Source organism: Primulina eburnea, chromosome 1 (genome assembly GCF_022965805.1).
Source record: "Primulina eburnea isolate SZY01 chromosome 1, ASM2296580v1, whole genome shotgun sequence".
Taxonomy (NCBI): Eukaryota; Viridiplantae; Streptophyta; class Magnoliopsida; order Lamiales; family Gesneriaceae; genus Primulina; species Primulina eburnea.
Window position 1 is genome coordinate 59,736,567 of NC_133101.1, and position 18,074 is coordinate 59,754,640.

At 36.7% G+C, this 18,074-nt stretch overlaps 3 protein-coding genes and 1 long non-coding RNA gene across 10 annotated transcripts; 2 read left to right on the top strand and 2 right to left on the bottom strand.

Annotated features, from left to right (window-relative positions):
- The first annotated feature begins 304 nt into the window (after positions 1-304).
- LOC140835378 (uncharacterized) lies at positions 305-3,848 on the top strand. 3 transcript variants are annotated; one of them, XM_073200874.1, is made up of 7 exons: positions 330-348; positions 487-598; positions 780-846; positions 1,091-1,312; positions 1,654-1,709; positions 1,805-3,155; positions 3,708-3,848. In XM_073200874.1, exons 4-7 carry the CDS (start codon positions 1,159-1,161, stop codon positions 3,797-3,799), a joined length of 1,653 nt encoding a protein of 550 aa, XP_073056975.1. In that variant the 5' UTR covers positions 330-348; positions 487-598; positions 780-846; positions 1,091-1,158; the 3' UTR covers positions 3,800-3,848. The 3 variants fall into 3 exon arrangements, with proteins under 3 accessions (XP_073056971.1, XP_073056975.1, XP_073056980.1); XM_073200870.1 differs by lacking the exon at positions 780-846 and having other exon boundaries at positions 305-598; XM_073200879.1 differs by lacking the exons at positions 330-348; positions 487-598; positions 780-846 and adding an exon at positions 603-717.
- Positions 3,849-4,832: 984 nt separating this feature from the next.
- On the top strand, positions 4,833-5,709 carry LOC140813354 (uncharacterized). Its single transcript, XR_012113897.1, has 2 exons — positions 4,833-5,048; positions 5,158-5,709. It is a non-coding gene; the product is annotated as an uncharacterized lncRNA (long non-coding RNA).
- A 1,641-nt stretch (positions 5,710-7,350) lies between these two features.
- On the bottom strand, positions 7,351-9,742 carry LOC140835388 (heterogeneous nuclear ribonucleoprotein 1-like). Its single transcript, XM_073200882.1, has 6 exons — positions 9,590-9,742; positions 9,463-9,503; positions 9,211-9,374; positions 8,692-8,791; positions 8,403-8,572; positions 7,351-8,140 (listed from the first exon to the last, which is right to left on the bottom strand). The coding sequence occupies exons 1-6, from the start codon at positions 9,631-9,633 to the stop codon at positions 7,640-7,642; spliced, it is 1,020 nt and encodes a 339-aa protein (XP_073056983.1). The 5' UTR covers positions 9,634-9,742; the 3' UTR covers positions 7,351-7,639.
- A 4,358-nt stretch (positions 9,743-14,100) lies between these two features.
- On the bottom strand, positions 14,101-16,037 carry LOC140835396 (uncharacterized). 5 transcript variants are annotated; one of them, XR_012118887.1, is made up of 4 exons: positions 15,684-16,033; positions 15,074-15,287; positions 14,516-14,732; positions 14,110-14,390 (listed from the first exon to the last, which is right to left on the bottom strand). XR_012118887.1 is itself a non-coding variant. In XM_073200905.1 (4 exons), exons 1-4 carry the CDS (start codon positions 15,930-15,932, stop codon positions 14,373-14,375), a joined length of 387 nt encoding a protein of 128 aa, XP_073057006.1. In that variant the 5' UTR covers positions 15,933-16,034; the 3' UTR covers positions 14,110-14,372. The 5 variants fall into 5 exon arrangements, 4 of the variants coding, with proteins under 4 accessions (XP_073056999.1, XP_073056992.1, XP_073057006.1 ...); XM_073200905.1 differs by lacking the exon at positions 14,516-14,732 and having other exon boundaries at positions 15,074-15,102; positions 15,197-15,287; positions 15,684-16,034; XM_073200898.1 differs by lacking the exon at positions 14,516-14,732 and having other exon boundaries at positions 14,101-14,390; positions 15,197-15,287; positions 15,684-16,037.
- Positions 16,038-18,074: the final 2,037 nt, after the last annotated feature.

The following is an 18,074-nucleotide window of genomic DNA, read 5'->3' on the forward strand; positions in this document are numbered from 1 at the left end:
ACAATCATATAGCGTGATAATCTAATCGACGAAAATGATATCGCATTATATATAATTTTAAAAAAAGATAAATAAATGTTAGAATATGTAAAGAGTGGAGAATGTGTGTTTTGTAAGAATATGAGAAAAATGGTCAAATATATTTATTAGGAAATAAAAACAAAACAAAAACAAAAATAGAAAGACATATATATATATATATATATATATATATATATATATATATATATATATATATATATATATATATATGATTATAATACATAAAAAAAAAGAATAAAGAAAGGTTGGGAGCGTTGACCGGTTAAGGTTTGGCGGCTGATTTCTGGTCGTCTTCCGAAGCAGAGAGTGATACACAACTCTACCCTTTTCTTTCTTTCTTTCTTTCTTTCTTCTGTTTGTTTATTTCAGAAATGTTTAATACATATGAGTTACATTAATATTTATAAACCAATTATGATTTTGCTATAAACATATATATTTTAGGTAGATGGTAGTTGCAGCTCTACCTTTGGTATTGGAGCCTCTGTTCTCCCTCCAACTTATATATTACTCAGCCGCAATAGCTCATAAATTGCCGCAGTTCTCTGTCCAAAAGGTTCTAAACTTTTCTCTGCGTTTCATAATCTTCGTGTTATCTCCGATTTCTAAAACTTTCCCGCTCCCTGTTTTTTTGTTGGACTTTCTGTTCCTAAGATATTAAAAATATGTTCTTGGGTAATTTGCTTGAGCTCTGTTTCTTTCCTTTTCTTCATCTTCTTCTCTTTTTCACCAAGCAGAAGAGATTCGATAACAAGTCTGTTTTTTAATCCACAACTCGAAGCCATGAAGAATAATTTCGTAGTTGTAACCTGTATAGGCAACCTTGTTTCTGTGTGTGATCATTAGTTTGTGGTGTTTGCTGATTGAAGGAGTAAATTTCTTTTGTGGTTGTCCGTTCATATTCAAATTTTCAAACATCATGGTTTGAAGGATAAATTAGATACAAACAATTCCTAGTACTTATTTATCCTAAAATGACTGAGAAAAGTCAGATTTGTGGTTTTACAAAGTATTGACTATTATGTTTGTCGAATGTTTATTTAATCAGGTTGGGTTGAACGAGATTCAAACAGTTGAATATAACCCCCCAAGTTTTTAGAAAGGAGTATTCGTAAGATGGGAAGGCAATTTTGGACGAAACACATAGGCGATGGACAAGATCATAAGCAGCCGGGTTGCATTTCCGGATTAATCAACGTCCTCGACTATCATCATTGGCATTCCAACACCAGGAATATGACCCACCATAATAAATATGCAGGCCAAACAGGTATAAATCAAAAGCACTCACAGGAGAAGCTGTAGGCCTAGGATTCAATTTCCCTCTTGGAGAAAGCTTTAACATCTTCTGGTTGCACCAGTGTAAAAGCAATGTTTCTAAAAACATGTGAGCTTGAGCGTTAATGAAAAGTTGTAGTTGATGGTAATAGTTCAATTAGCCAATTTTTTTAGATTTTACAACAGTGTAACTGTCGTTTTTATTTGTTTGTGTGACATTAAATAACAACACAGAGTATTGAAAACAAGTGTTGCTCCTGAACATTAACTGTTTTTTAGTGTAAGTTTATGATCTCAGATTTTCATTTTCCTATTGGTTTTATGTGTTTGTAGGAGATTATCCTTGCGAAGTTGAAAAGCTATGGGATGAAAAACAGAGTCCATTTCCTGTGAGTAACTGTGTTTTTAACTTGTAACAACGTGAATTTCTCGACAGTTTGGTTGAATCCGAGACTGATATATTTATATCCATTTGCGTGATCAGAAAACGAAAAGGGCTCACGCAAACAGCAAACGGTCTCTCAAATCACGCATAAAAGCATTGATTGCAGAAGAGATGTACAAGGAAAGCAGCAATGCACAAACCAAAGAAAGCTTCTTGTTCAAATCAAGATTACAGAGAACTTATTCCATCCACCATCTGGAGTCTCTTGATGATAGCATCAGTAAAATCTGCACAGACTGGAAAGATCCGATCATTTTCATTCCCAGTAAAGTAGAGAACTTGCCCCCTCCATCAGTGGCTATAACTCAAACTAAGCCTGCTGACTCGAATGAGGCAAGTGGCGGAGAATCCGACATCGTTAATGCTGCGAACATTGGATTGTTGGAGAAGACCGATTTCTTGGGCATATTCAAGATTGACAAGGAATTGTTTGTAAGAAATATGCAAATTTCCGATGAAAGCGTCAATCGTTTCTCCCAAGATGGTCTCGCTTCGAATGGAAAGTTAAAGTTAAGCAAATCGAGATCTTTCCCTTATATTAATTATTCTCAGAGACTTAAGTTTAAGCCCAGTAAACTTGCAGACAAGCAGAAGGAAATTTGGTCATTCCGTAAAGGAGAAAATTTGCAAGCTGTCAGTCGAGAACAAAAATTAGCTAGTTCAGACGAAAGCGATCAAGATCCACTGATAGAAGGGGAAATACAACAAAGAAATGAATGGATGGCACCTTCAGATATCATAAAAGGCGTTGTTGATATAAGGGGAGAAAATACAATGAGCAGAATTGGTGAAAATACTACAAGGATCTATTCCCACAGCAGCAGTTCTTCTCTAAATGAATCACTTGATAAATATGCTCGGTTGTTCGAGAACAGTTATGGAACAGATGCCAAGATGAATCCCTGTATGAGCTTGAGGTTCACGAACGAAAATGGCCATGCTTCGATGTATTCAAGATGGATACGCTCCCACTCCCTGTCAAATGCTGATTCTTTTTATTCGAATTTAAATCTCGGGGTAGCTGGCGATGATGCTTTTGGAAATGACTCATTCGTGATAGAAAGAAATGATAGTTTTCGTCAAGATGTTGTTGAAGACGAAGAAAAGGTAGTCAGACTAGTTGCAAGAGATTCAGAGAAGGAGCCACTGGATTTGTTGGAGACAGTCGAATGGAAAACAGAATCCGTGGACGATATGCAAAGTAGTGATGCTATTGATGAAAGTAGTGAAAAATGGGAAGATTTCAAAGAGGAAGCACTGAAACAGAAGAACGATGATTTCTTTTGTGTCCCAGAGAATGTCGATGGCTCTGATCCTTGCTCGATTTCAGATTTGTACACCATTTCGCAAGAAAAATTATCTGCTTCCGAACAGCTTAAAATTTATGGAGGTATTGTTCAGATTCTCTATTTTTTCAGTAAAAGCTATACATTAATCCCTGACCTTCGTTAGAATTTATCTTAAATATGGGAGACAATTTCATATGTAAAAGGATTTAAATCAAGAGTAACATCTCGAATAATATCTGATAAGAAATCGAGAGTAATATCTAACTAGATTAAGATGATAAATATCTTGAAATTTGATATATATATATATATATATATATATATATATATATATATATATATATATATATATATATATATATATATATATATATATATATATCAAGATTTGCCGAATCTAATTCTTGTTTTGATGGCCTGGAGAATATCTATAAATAGTTATGCCTAAATCAATGCAATTATTTAGTACATAAATTGAATATTAATGTTGGCTAAAGGTTGGAATTCGTCTCTACTTTTATATTTCTCCATATCAAATTTTACATGTTATAAATTAAATTCCTAACAATATAATTCTACCTTATCTAACCTTCGTTGGTCTCGGTATCGAACTGATTTTCAACGGGAATTGTTTTTTTTTTTTTAATAAACAGACAAGTTTGTCGAAAGTGTTGGGCACGCCACGGACTCAGGTTATGTGAGGCTTATTCTCGATCAATCTGGCATGGCAAAAGACGCAGTATGAAACAGCGTGGCACGCATCAGACCAGCCACTGAGCCCACAAGTATTCGAGGATGTAGAAGCCTTCTGGCCACATGAGCACGATCAGTTAACCAGTTGGCAAGATTTCTGCATCATATGTTGGCAACATCAGATGCTCTTTGATTTGGTTAATGAAACGTTAGTTGAAACATATGATGTTTCCCTTCCATATTATCCTAAACCCTTGTCGTCGAGTTGCCACGTTCGACCATTCCCAGAAGGAAACCATATAGTCGACGAGGTGAGCACGAAAATAAGTAAATTACTGAATCTGACGATGGATGAGAAGCAATCGTTAGATCGTATCATGGTTCGGGACTTGAAGGACGAGTTCAGGTGGATGAATCTTCAGTTCGAGAGCGAGTGTATTGGGCTTGAACTGGAGGACATGATTTTTGATGACCTCGTGGAAGAACTTGTGTGTTTTTGAAGGCAAACTACGTTTTCATGTATATACGAGGAGCATAGGTCGCAGTTTTTCTTTAAACTGAGTAGGATACAGCTCACATTCTTTCTTTCTACTAGCTACTCTGCACACGCGGTGCGTGTGTACAATTTTTTTTTATAATTATTTATAGACTAAAATGAAATTTGACAAATTATCGAGGTACTAAAGTGCTATTTGAATAATTGTAATAAAAAAAATAAAAACAAAAATGTTTTTTGAAATTAAAAAAAAAACAAAAATGTAATTTTGATATCAAATAAGGGCAAAATAGGGAAACCAAAAAACAGACCAAAGACACCAAAAACAGTTATTCTAATATGCTTAAACTTAATAAATACTAAAAGATTATATGGTATATATGTACATGTAATTTTAATAATAACAACATATACATGGTTTTAAATCACAAGTTATAACTTAATCAAATTTACTTTAATGTTCAAGTACGTATAATTCATTACAAGATTATTAAATTTTCAAACAATCTAAGAAAATAAATCGAAAACGACATATCTACTTTTTATAAAAAAAAAAAATGAAAAAATGTCCTCCTTGAATGTCCCATACGCCACAGTATGTAATTCGACGACCAATTTTTATTTTTTTTTAAAAAAAGATATTGCCCTATAAATGGGAGCAACCGCTCGTACAATAAGAGCAGCAACATCAATAAAATTTCTTATATTATATAGTAACAAAATTTTCATAAGTAATTCAGAAAATGTCTGCCTGTGGAGGAAATTGTAGCTGTGGTTCTGGCTGCAAGTGTGGCATCGGCTGTAGGTAACGAAAGACTGCACTCCCTTTAATTGCAATATGTATTTTAATTTAATTATCGAAATCGAAATTCCTTCTAATAACATTTTCTTGATCGATCTATAAATATTTCCAGCTGTGGCATATACCCAGATGTGGAGAAGACCACAGCGGCGACCTTTATCGAAGGGGTCACATATGTAAAAATGTAAGCTAGATGCTTGGATCGATAGATATGAAGGAGAATTCCAATTCCAAGTATTTGAAATGACTAGATTCGAGAATGAAATTGAAGTATAAAAATATACTTAGATAAACCAAATTGAAACAATAGATTCCCTCATGCAAACACAATCTTAGTAAACTATAATACAATTTAGGTGATAAGATGATCTAATATATTCTTGTGAAAATTAATTTTCTTTGGGTTCTTTGAGGGATCTGAGAAAAGCTTTGGCGCAGAAGGAGGGAACGCTTGCAAGTGTGGACCCAATTGCTCCTGCAATCCTTGCAATGCTGATCGATTCAACGCTCACACACATAGACATATATATGTATGTCCAGAGAGAAGTGATTATGTAAATATATTGGTTTGAAACAAAAATATAAATATTTCAAAAGTGTGTGATTGAAGCTAATGGAATAAAGGCAAGCAATTACGTACAAATTCGCTGCTGGATTTATGCGATGGGTGGTGGCCGATATCTTGTGTATTTGTAAACTTTATCTTGTGTGAAAATTCTGGGTCCTGATGCATGTTTTAATTGAGGAAGCTGTCTTGAACAATATATGTCGTATAATATTATTAAATGAATATGTTTTTTTTAGTCGATCTCTCGTAATTATATTTAAGAAACTATACTTTTTCATTAATCGAGTCAGATGATAAATACGTTTCAAAAAAACTGATACATGAGACAGCTTCATAAGAGTTTTATATTATTGATTAGATCTATTGTTACTTTGATCTCACAAGAATATACATGTAAAACGAATTGATCTGTTTCATATATATAGTGAAAAATAATATTTTTGATCTAAAGAGTAATATTTTTCGTGAATCCAATCAGATCAAAAATCCGTTTACAAAAATTGATCTATAAGACAATCTCACATAAATTTTTGTGTTAATTAATTATACATATGTTAACATTCAAATTATTATATTCTTTCTAAAATCTAAAAGTAAATATTTTAATTTTATATTGGCTAAAAGATGTGAGATATTAAACAAAGAGAAAGTTTTTTGTAAGACAATTTCATGAATTTTTATTATTAGACGAATTGACCCGATCTATAATTATCATGAAAAATAATAATTTTTAACATAAAAACTGATATTTTTTTATGATATAGGTTGGGTCAGAAATTCATTTAACAAAATTAACATGTAAGACAATCTCTAAAAATTCTTGTGTTAAATGAATGAATGGAAAAATAACATCAACCGCATTTTTACTCGAACATTCCAAGTTAATGAGATCCGCAAGATATAACAGCAGTTCTTGATTATCACATCATAGTTCCAGAAAATTCTCATAATTTGTCTTCAAAATATATACGCATGTCTTTCAAAAAATTAAACTAAACACCGACCCACGTTGATCTACAAACTTACGCCGGTAGATATTGAGTGATAATTCCACTTGAAAGACCAGCAATTAATATATACAGTGCATAAAATTGAATGAAATTTTTTTGTGGGCGTGGGCGAGGGAGCCGCCCGACACAAATCAGATTCAACAAATTCGGCAAGTATCCAAAACAATACCATCGGACTTGATAAACTATTTTGATTTGAAAACGACCAAGTTTACAAGGAAAATGGAAGATGGTCAATTTCTAAATGGGAGAATAAAAGGGAAAAAAAAAAATCAAGTCCACTCACACGGGCACAAGCGTGTGACATTGCATACCAAGATAATGCGAAATCTACCACCAGATAAGCCATCAAAAATTCCAAAAACCTGAAGATCGCAGATATATAGGTTTTTTCACAAATTGAAGCTCGCTGTTGCTAACCAATTTTGTGTTGCTGAACAGAACTCCATTGACAGTACTCAAGAATCTTAGCAGAGAATGCCAACTAATCAAACTATCTGTCTAAGATGGAATCTAAAACAAGCGAAGCTAATCTATCTTATATCGACTAAAACAACCGGTTGGTTTTATCGGGAGCACAAAACTCATACTATAACTAGTTGAGGTCATCTCAACAATAACGGCAGGCCGGTTTCATAGTTGAGCAAAATTGAAGAGCCTTAAGTGATGATAACTGCCTTACGAATTGCTTTTGCAGATTGCGCATATTTCTATAAAACAAATGATCTAGACGGAAAAGACCTTGCAATGGAGAGGAGCAATCTACACTTAGTCGTACAACTAGATAATATTCATACATAACAGCTCAAATAATATCTCAACATGGTATCTAATCCAAACGGTTCAAGCACAACCAAACTAAAGCATAGATGGAATAAGAAACAAAAAAGTAAAGAGCTAGGGATCTTCTTATCAATCTTCCTCTATATGTTCTCCTTGCTAGTCCTTGGAAATCTAGTAGATTCTGAGCCATATGAAGCAGACATGAGAGAACTAGAGGATGCTTAGGGCAACATCTACCTGGCATAAGGATGGTAACGACTACCGCCACCATAACCTGACCTGCCTCCATAATACCCTCCTGCTCCACCATAACCAGCACCAGGGCCTGAATCATAACCAGAACCAGGGCCTGCCCCACCATAACTACCATAACCACTTCCTCGGCCATAGCCACCTAAACCTCCACCATATACCCCGCCAAAGCCTCCACCATAAGAACCAAAACGACTAGAGTATCCAAGGGGGCCATCACCCCGATAGCCAAATTCGGAACTCCCATAATCCCCATATCGACCACCAAATTCACTTCCACCGCCGTATCCACCATATTCATCAAACCTACCACCAAATCCTGATCCCGCTGACCTATAGGAAGGAGGACCGAAACCACCACTTTCATAATCAAAATTACCATAACTATCCCCATAGTTGCCACGACCCCTAGAATGACTACCATATCCTGAAGCAGGACTTGGGTTTGAGGGTTTCTTTGGTTCAGCCTTCTTGACCTCAACCTACAACAAAGAAGCAAGTTAACCTAGAACTTCCACCTGCAATATTTTGTCAGCTAACACTTAAATTACAAGGTGAGTTTGAAACCTAATACCTGAATCAACCATGGTAATCTAACAATATGTGATTGAAATAACTATATTAATATGATTTACCCAGTAAAATACCTTCAACATCGCACCAATAAAGAAAGATATGTTCTAAGAGAAGTCCAGTTATTGAAGTACGGCCACTAGCAGGGGTAAACCATAACAAGAAACTCACCTGAGTGCCTGACATATCAATCATATTTCCATTAGCCAGTAGATTGTCTACAACTTGTTCATTGTCAAACACAACAAATCCAAATCCCCGAGACCTCTTGGACATGTGATCTCTTATAATCTCATGCTCCACAACCTCTCCATACTTGGAAAAGAAACTCTTTAACTCCTCTAAGTACAAAGAAATCACGAGCATCGAATAAATCATAGAATAAAAACGGTTAGCAACCAAAGTAGTCTATATACAAACACACAACTAAAAAAGCTATCACATAATATCCCATATGCACCTTCAGTTACAGTTGTTGGAATCCCGCCAACAAATATCTTTTTGGTTTTGAAATCTTTAGAATCACCAGCTCCTTTTGGAATAGTTCTTTTGATCTCAACCTGGTCAAAAGGTATCAGTCCATGAGAATTCCATCACAAGCAGATAGTGGAAAGCACAAAGGAGCTAATATAAGTCGTTTATTCAACACTTGGCATATACCAATCAACATAATACACAATCAACCAAATTAAAATTGACATCAGCAACAAAAAGAAAGCTTTAGCAGTGCATAAAGTAACTCTGAGATATAAACTTAAGCGAGAAGCAGATTGAACTCAATAGATGTAACATTTGCAAGGAGCTTTTTGGAGGGGACGGCTGATTGCTTTTTAAAAAAAAGGAATAATTTTTCATTCTGAAGGTTTTGCTCACAGCAAGAGTGCGCGCATACTCTTTCAATGAAATGCTCAAGAACTAAGCAACCATTCAACAACTTCTCGTGCAAATTCAATGTGAAAAAAAAAACAAAAAATATTACCTGTTTCCCATTGATGATGTGGGTTTCAGCAATAACAGTGTCTACAACAGCTGGGTCTGCATAAGTTATGAAACCAAACCCCCTGGGTCGACCAGTAAAGCGATCTTTCATTATCACTGAATCCGTTATCTCTCCATACTTTCCGAAGTACTTAACGAATGTGTCTGTGAAATCAAATCAAACATCTATGTACAGAAAATTCACAAGTAATCGGGAAAATATAACGGAAAACGGATTAAAATAAATTCAAACCTAAAGTAGTTTCTCGCGACAGACCACCGATGAAGATCTTCCTGAAAATCAAAACATTCAAACCCACGAATTTTTAGTGATAGTTACAAATTACATTAAATACGTCAATAAAGGAAAAATAGCGCACCCAGGGCTCGCGCCATCACCGAAATCGGGCCTCTTGGAACCCATTAAAGATTTTATCCGCAGATCTGTAAGCTGGGAGGGGCTAGGGTTTGTGGTTTTCTGAATGTAGGTGAATTATCAGGCGTACGCTTATGCTCTCCCGCGGGATTCTTACCTTAGTGAATAAATTGACCAAAATATATATGTATATATAGATTTTGTAAGGGCCGGGGTTTCGAACCTCGGCCCATTGGTTTTATAGTTTTATGGATTTTAAATTTATTTTTTTGATAAATATAGTTATTTTTATTTATAACGGAGGATATGTTTGCTGCTTTGCATTACATTTTTTATTTTCCATGCAATCAAATTTGTGTTTTAGTTTTGTATTTTAGATTTTCGATAATTTTAGTTCTTTTTCATTATAAATCTGATGTTGAAATGTTGAATTCATTGTTTTAATAATCGGACGGGTTGATTCGAGCAGAAATCGGTCATAGGTCTGATCCGAACTAATCTAAAAATCTTCCAACAATGGCTAATATAATATAAAAACCTCCCTTATCCTCGATATCCGTACTTGAGATTTTGGCGATTTGAGTCGAATTTTAAAAAATCGAATCTCTCGAACTATAAGTCGTTTTTTCCAACATAATTTTTATTCGTTTCATTTTAATTAATAAGTCTTAATTTTTTTTCAATTTTATTCCATTTATATAAATCATCAAATCATAATTACATGTTAGTCACCTTCAACAATATTAATATATATTTTCATTGAATCTCGAATAATCTTTTTCTTTATAATCATCCAAAAATAATCATATTATTCATCATTATTTATATCTTAATTTTCTCATTCCTTATCTAGCACATTCACAATTTTTTTGAACATTTTTAAAAATAGTATAAAATAGAATAATATTGAAAATGTTCTAAAATTCATGTATTTAATTTTCCTAAGTGTTATATTTACAAAAAAAAAAAAAAAAAAAAAACTCCGACATAAGTAAATAATCATTTGAAAAAAATTAAATCAAGATCTTTGTTATACAAATTTCGTATCAACATAAAATAATCATAAAATCAAGCATAAAACATATATCGCATGCCCACTTATGTATATTTGTGTGCTACATATACCTGAATAGTAAGGATTAACATTATTATACAATAAGAACGATAACAAAAATGGAAAAAAAAAAAAAATAAATACCAGCGGCTACCCCTGACATCATGATAAGTGCCTTCACACAAGGACTGAGGGGAGGGGAGTTTTTCAAGTCGCTGGTCAAGAAGCCTCCGTTGAGCTATGATGATCTGTGGCTCGAGCTGAGAAATATATAAATCTTGAAGATGCCCAGCGGCATAAGAGAATGGAGCAGCGACCTGGGAGGAGTGGAGTTGAGGGAACGGAGGGAGGAGGAAGGAAGAGGGGCGCAGGGGAAAGAGAGGAGATTAAAGCTAGGGACAGAAGACAATTCTCATCACATGTTCCTCTGGATAGGAGTTGTGGCGAGGTGACGGAGGTGAGGGAGCTCGAGGAGAGGTGGGAAAAGTCGCGAAGGGCTAAGAGCAGTGCTAGATTGCCTTCGCGAGATAGACGAGAAGGATCCTCATCCAAGAGTCGACAGAGGTCTCGCTCGTCCCCTAGACGTGGTCAAGGCCCTCCGTGGATAAATCAGAGGGTCGGGGAGCAGAGAGGGGAAGGTCGAGGTCAAGATGTTCCTCAGGGACCCGTCGAACCGAGGGAGGGAATGAATGAGGATAACCACCCTACGAGAGGAATGATTCATATGATCTCGGGGGGTGCTACTGATGGAAATTCTGGGTAAAGCTCTAAAAGAGGCCTGAGAATGCTTACCACCGTAGAGAATATCAATCTTGACTTTATTTTTGATGTATTTCGTTCTTGAATTTGTCTTACGTTATCAGTTGATATTTAATAAAGTCAAGTTCTTATATTAAGTTCATGGACGTTGTTGTATTGTGATGATGAAATGAATTTTATTTTCCTACTTAGGCTGTGCCTAGTAGAGGAGCAAAGTTGGGGCTGAGAGAAGTTTTATTTTCCTACTAAGACATCGCCTAGTAGAGGAGCAGCGTGTAGAAGAAAAATTTTATTTTCCTACTAAGGCATCGCCTGGTAGAGGAGCAGAGGGCAGGAGAGAAATGTTATTTTCCTACTAAGGCATCGCCTGGTAGAGGAGAAGAGTAAAGGAGAAAAATTTTATTTTCCTGCTAAGGCGTCGCCTGGCAGAGGAGTTAGAGGATGACGAGGTGGACTCTTTATCTTCCTGCTATGGCGTCACCTAGCAGAGGAGTTTAGAGGGTGGAGATGTTGAGTTTTTATTTTCCTGCTAAGGCCCGGCTTAGCAGAGGAGTTAGAGGATGGAAGTGTTGAATTTTTATTTTCCTGCTAAGGCCCGGCTTAGCAGGGGAGTTAGAGGGTGGAGGTGTTGAATTCCTATTTTCCTGCTATGGCGTCACCTAGCAGAGGAGTTAGAGGGTGGAGATGTTGAATTTTTATTTTTCTGCTAAGGCCCGGCTTAGCAAAGAAGTTAGAGGGTGGAGATGTTGAATTTTTATTTTCCTGCTAAGGCCCGGCTTAGCAGAGGAGTTAGAGGATGAAGGCGTTGAATTTTATTTTCCTGCTAAGGCGTCGCCTCGCAGAGGAGTTAGAGGGTGGGCGTGTTGAATTTTATTTTCCTGCTAAGGCCCGGCTTAGCAGAGGAGTTAGAGGGTGGAGGTGTTGAATTCCTATTTTCTTGCTATGGCGTCACCTAGCAGAGGAGTTAGAGGGTGGAGATGTTGATTTTATTTTCCTGCTAGGGCCCGGCCTAGCAGAGGAGTTAAAGGATGAAGGTGTTGAATTTTTATTTTCCTGCTAAGGCCCGGCTTAGCAGAGGAGTTAGAGGGTGGAGGTGTTGATTTTATTTTCCTGCTAAGGCCCGGCTTAGCAGAGGAGTTAGAGGGTGGAGGTGTTGATTTTATTTTCGTGCTAAGGTATCGCCTAGCAGAGGAGTTAGAGGGTGGGCGCGTTGAATTTTATTTTCCTGCTAAGGCGTCGCCTAGCAGAGGAGTTAGATGGTAGGTGCGTTGAATTTTATCTTCCTGCTATGGCGTCACCTAACAGAGGAGTTTAGAGGGTGGAGATGTTGAGTTTTTATTTTCCTGCTAAGACTCGGCTTAGCAGAGGAGTTAGAGGGTGGAGGTGGTGAATTGTTATTTTCCTGCTATGGCGTCGCCTAGCAGAGGAGCAGAGTGGAGGAGGAGAATTAAATTTTCCTGCTAAGGCATCGCCTAGCAGAGGAACAGAGTTTGGGAGGAAGAAAAAATTTTTGGTTAGTCTATAACGAAAGTTGTTGGGGGAGCAGAGTTTACGGGGATCGTGGGGGTGTGGGGGCAACGCCCCCATAATTTTTTCAGAAATCACACAACCATTCGCAAGGGAATCTATCAAATTTCTCAACGTACTGGACGAGGATGGGCGATGCGAGCACTCAGGCGCTCGGGCGAGCGCGGCACAGGCTAGGGGCGAGCATGGCGCTCGGGCGAGCGTGGCACGGCGTGGGCGAGCACCCGGCGTGGGGCGAGCGCGGCACAGGCGAGGGGCGAGCATGGCGCTCGGGGCGCTCGGGCGAAGGTGGCACGGCGTTGGGCGAGCGCGGCACAGGCGAGGGCCACGCGTGGAACGGTGCGGGCGAGTTCGCGGCGTGGGGCGAGCACTCGGGCGAGGGGCAGCGCGGGCGAGCAGGCGAGGTCTTGGGCGGGCGAGCAAGGAGCTCAGGCGAGGGCTGGCTGGGCGAGGAGAGGCGTTGGCTTGGGCGAGGATGTGCAGGGGAGGACAACGTTGTGGGCGAGGCTGTGGCTAGGCGAGGTGGTGGCGCTGGGCGAGCGTAGGTGAGGGCGAGCATGCGCACGAGGCTGGTGCAGGTGGGCTATGCATGGCGAGGTGGTGGCTTGGGCGAGGCTGGAGTTTGGGCGAAGATGTGTGTGCGGGCTGGGCGTGCGCAGGATGGGGCGAGATGGTGGTGCAGGGAGACGGCTCGGCTCGAAGAAAATGCACAATTCGCAACCAATAACCCGAGGACAGCACAACTAATCGAACTTCGAACCTGCGATTCAGTTCGACTTGGGAGGGGGAAACTGGTGATACCCCATGGAAGACAGGCCCATCTTAGGGCCCTATTATGGAAGACAGGCCCATCAAAGGCCCTATTATCCCTGGCTCATCCCTAGCCCAAGTGAAAAATAAGCCCATCAAGGGCCCAGGTATTCTCCTATAAATATCAGGTTTGAGCGTATGATTTTTCATTCACTATATTGTTTTCAGCGGCACCCTTAGTTGCTCCCCCATATATCCTCAGTCACTGACTTGAGCGTCGGAAGGGCTACGCCAGGACACCCTCCTGGCCCCCTCTTAACGATCTTCTTTGTTATTTCAGGCTCAGGGTAACTTCAAAACCCACGTCTGGATTTAGTGACACTTGCTGGGAGCGGACCCTAAATTTCCCGTGAGTATCATATTCTTTGGGAAGGAGATTCCCACTTAGCCTCCAAATAAGCTAATGATCTCCAAGGAGGTAGAGGCATCGAGTTTTGCTCGAGCGAGAAACGAGTTGCTTCGACCATAATTTCGAGATATTGATTGAGCTTGGTCAAGGTGCCGATCTATATTGGAGGAAGGGAACTCAAGACTACTTTGTACGGCTTCACTGCTCTTGCTATTTGAAAGTGGCTTCGGAAGTCAATGTCAATGATGTACCTTTGCGAGTCTTCATTGTTTTCATGAGTTATCACGTCTATGAACTCATGTTCACCTACAGCAGAGGGGAAGATGACGATTATAACAGATTATTTAAACAAAATTAATTAGAGATTGGTATTCTATCATCGATCATTAGAACAAAATTTTATAGAAAATATGCTGCATATTTAATACCACCTAGCAATCACAGAAGCCACTACTTTGCAGTTTGCACACGGGACAAGCTTTTCTACATTTAGCTCTGCTTCCATTAAACCAAAAACCTTGGAGAAGCAAGGATATGATGGAAGTTTGTCACATCACGGGACAGTTATGTTATGTTTGTTAAATTCCAAGCCGGAAAACTCTTAGCTTCAAGATTTGGCTTCCGAAAACGAGTTTGCCCTCATCTTTTCTGAAAAAAATTTGCATTCATCATTTTGAATTATATCTCATTTCATATAACACGACAATGTAACCAATCTTAACACAAGAAATCACAAAACAACAGTCAAAGTCAATCATGCTAACTCTCAAAAAACAATGTCAACAAAAGCAAAATTAATCTCTCCCCTAGTTCTTGCATGCAACGAAAACCATACATAGACAAGCTTCTTCGGTAGAACGGTGAAACAAAAACTCTGTTTCTCTTAAGCGGCTACTATGCATGCACAGTCACCGTATTTTTACTAAAAGTTTTGCTTCCATCCAACATAACTGAGATTAAATATTAAAAATATTAAAACTTTGCAATACCTCCTGGAACTTTGCCAAAGCCCTGCCACCTGGATGCACATAGAGCAGCATCGTATCCAGAAGACTGGAGAAGTTTCACAAGATTGTACAAGATGCAGCTAGAATCACATGTATCCGGCTTACCTCTTTGGATTGTCTCGGATATTGAGAGGACTAAGGATTTAACGACCATTGCCAAGTTACTTTCATACTGATCAATTGAGCTGTTGCAACACTGCAAGTTGAATAATTAAACAAGTAAACTATAAAGATCTCATTTACATGAAATTAGTTCATTACTTCCCTGAATAAATAAAGAATATACTAAAAATAAACTCTCAAATAGCTTTAGGTTTCTATTTTTGAAACAACATGCATTAAAAAAAGATCTAGAACCAAAGTTCTTAATGCTATTTTTCAAACCAAAAAGTATGATCATGTTATTTTTGTTCATTCAGAGTCGAATTAGTTTTTCGACCCAAAAAAGTACTAATTTTAGATATATACATCAGCAAAAACAACGATTACTGACTAATTTTGGCTAACTCGACAAATAAAAGTGATAATAATAGCCGACAAAACTATTTTAAAATTCTAAATACAAGTCAAAAAAGAAATAAAATCCACTAACCGAAATCTTCTCGGCCAGAAAAGCCAGGTCAAAGAAACCTGAATCGGTGTCGCTGCTACACCAAGACTCAGCTCCCGTGCTGCCAAACTCTATGAAATCACTCACCATAGCAGCCAAATCATGCTCGCTTCCCGTACTCCGACAACAAACCTCTCCGCAGACATCCCCGCCGTGCAAACGGATATTATCCAACAAATCAAATCCTCCGCCGCCGATTACTACCGGCGATCGATATGCATTTCCCCGCATCTCCTCTGAAATCGAAAAGCCAAGATCGAATCCTCGGAAGAGACTGATTGCCGCGTCTTCGAGTTGACTCAAGGCGAGTACGGCTACAGTACTTTAATACCCATTTGCTTGTCAAAACGAAATTCGATTTGATGATTTTTTTATTATGTAAATTATTATTTGAGGATATTAAAATTTTTGTTTGTTAAATTCATTCGACTAATTAGAATATATAATCAAAATCAATTGTTTATAATTTCAAATAACTTAATCTAATATAAATATATCCCCAATAATTAATGTAGACAAAAATTTATGTGAGACGGTCTTACTGATCTTATTTTGTAGACGAATATCTTATTTGAGCCATTAATGAAAATTATTTGTTAATATTATTACTTTTTATTGTGAATATCGGTATGATTGACCCGTCTCACAGATAAAGTTTCGTAAAACCGTCTCACAAGAGACCTACTCATTAATATATTAGCTAGAGTCTTCCCTCTTCACAAAATTTAAATTACCTTAACTTATATTATTTAAAAAATATTAATCCTGTAAAAAATAACAATTGACAGCATTTATAAATTATAATAATTAACATAAATATTGAATGTCTAATTCATATATAATGCTAATAATGCGGAAAGTGTTATTTGCTCTTTATAATCATAATTCATTAAATTTACCATTTTACTTAATTTTTATTTTGCAAATTGACATATTTATCCTTAATAGTTTTTCACAATCCAACAATACAAAATGAACTTTCTATCCTATATATTTAGGTTTATGTAGTTTTCAAACATATTAATTAAATGATTAAAAAAGTAAATTTTAGAAAGTATTTTCAATTTTACCCTTATTTAATTGATATTTTATTAGGATACAACAATTATTGAAAATAATTAATATATTTGATGACAGAATAAATATATAAAAATAAATAAAATAATACAAAACATAGAAAATGAACTTTATATTTGGGACAGATGAAGGAAAAAATGTAATATTAATATTTCAGATTATGGATGAGCACGATATAATAACCACATTGGTCTCTTGCTATGTTTTGTGTGGTTATTCCTAAATACTCTTGTAAATAACTATTTTATTATGGCAAAAACTTGTTTGAAACGGTCTCATTAATCGTATTTTGTGATACGTGTTTTTATTTGGGTCATCCATTAAAAAATATTTTTTATGCTAAGAATATTACTTTTTATTGTGAATATCGGTAGGGTTAACCCGTCTCACAATAAAGATTCGTGAGACCGTCTCACAAAAGACCTACAATCTTATCATTGTTATTTTCCCTACAATTTTCTAATATTTCAAAAAATTAATAACACAATATATTACTTTTCAGTGTTAAAAAAATTAAAAACATGTGATATATACATGGATTTACTAGGAGAATAAAATATACAAATTTTTATAATGAAATAAAAATATATCAACACAATATATTATATGTAAACATAAAATTACATACGCATGTCACAAGAATAGTCTGAACTAACCGGGGAGGAATCAAGGGTATAATTGTCACTCTAAAATAAAAATCCAGTTGAGAGTAAAGCGCGGCGGCTAATTTAAAATAATATATGTTTGAACCCACAAGTCTTCGTTAGGCCTCCCCGGTCCTGATTCAACAACCGCTTTTCTATTATTTAATTTAATTTTTTAAAAACAATTTTTCTTCAATCATTCATCCAAAAATATAAGCACGGTTTTTTTATTAAGTCTCTTGTGAGACGCTCTCACGAATCTTTATCTATGAGACGAGTCAACTCTATCGATATTCATAATAAAAGTAAAAAAAATTAGCATAAAAAGTAATATTTTTTCAAGGATGACCCAAATAAGAGATTTGTCTCACAAAATACGATCTGTGAGACCGTCTCACACAAATTTTTGCTATTTTTTTTTGTAATGGTTTGTTATTCTCCAATTACATTATATCTTGAATCAATATTTATCTCTATTTTAAAGATTTTAAATAATTATTGTGAGTTGTATAGTGCTATTGATTTTTCACACCCAATTACGGGTGGAAGGATTTCAGATGGGGATAATAATGAGTTGAGTTTATTCACAAACCTAGTTAAGCGGGTCAACAAACAGGTCCGAAACGGGTCTTGAGATTTAGTGAACGTTCCC

What these genes read in the sequence shown, in the direction of transcription:
- LOC140835388 (XM_073200882.1), bottom strand. Translation starts at nt 9,633, where the DNA reads ATGGGTTCCAAGAGGCCCGATTTCGGTGATGGCGCGAGCCCTGG. An exon ending in ACATCATCAATGGGAAACAG is followed by an intron (nt 8,792 to 9,210) that starts GTAATATTTTTT and finishes CCTTTTGACCAG; the next exon opens with GTTGAGATCAAAAGAACTAT. An exon ending in TTGATATGTCAGGCACTCAG is followed by an intron (nt 8,141 to 8,402) that starts GTGAGTTTCTTG and finishes TCTTTGTTGTAG; the next exon opens with GTTGAGGTCAAGAAGGCTGA.
- LOC140835378 (XM_073200870.1), top strand. Translation starts at nt 1,159, where the DNA reads ATGGGAAGGCAATTTTGGACGAAACACATAGGCGATGGACAAGATCAT. An exon ending in AAAAACAGAGTCCATTTCCT is followed by an intron (nt 1,710 to 1,804) that starts GTGAGTAACTGT and finishes TTGCGTGATCAG; the next exon opens with AAAACGAAAAGGGCTCACGC. An exon ending in ACAGCTTAAAATTTATGGAG is followed by an intron (nt 3,156 to 3,707) that starts GTATTGTTCAGA and finishes TTTAATAAACAG; the next exon opens with ACAAGTTTGTCGAAAGTGTT.
- LOC140835396 (XM_073200891.1), bottom strand. Translation starts at nt 15,932, where the DNA reads ATGCGGGGAAATGCATATCGATCGCCGGTAGTAATCGGCGGCGGAGGA. An exon ending in TTCTGGCCGAGAAGATTTCG is followed by an intron (nt 15,288 to 15,683) that starts GTTAGTGGATTT and finishes TTCAACTTGCAG; the next exon opens with TGTTGCAACAGCTCAATTGA. An exon ending in CTTTGGCAAAGTTCCAGGAG is followed by an intron (nt 14,391 to 15,073) that starts GTATTGCAAAGT and finishes CCTCTGCTGTAG; the next exon opens with GTGAACATGAGTTCATAGAC.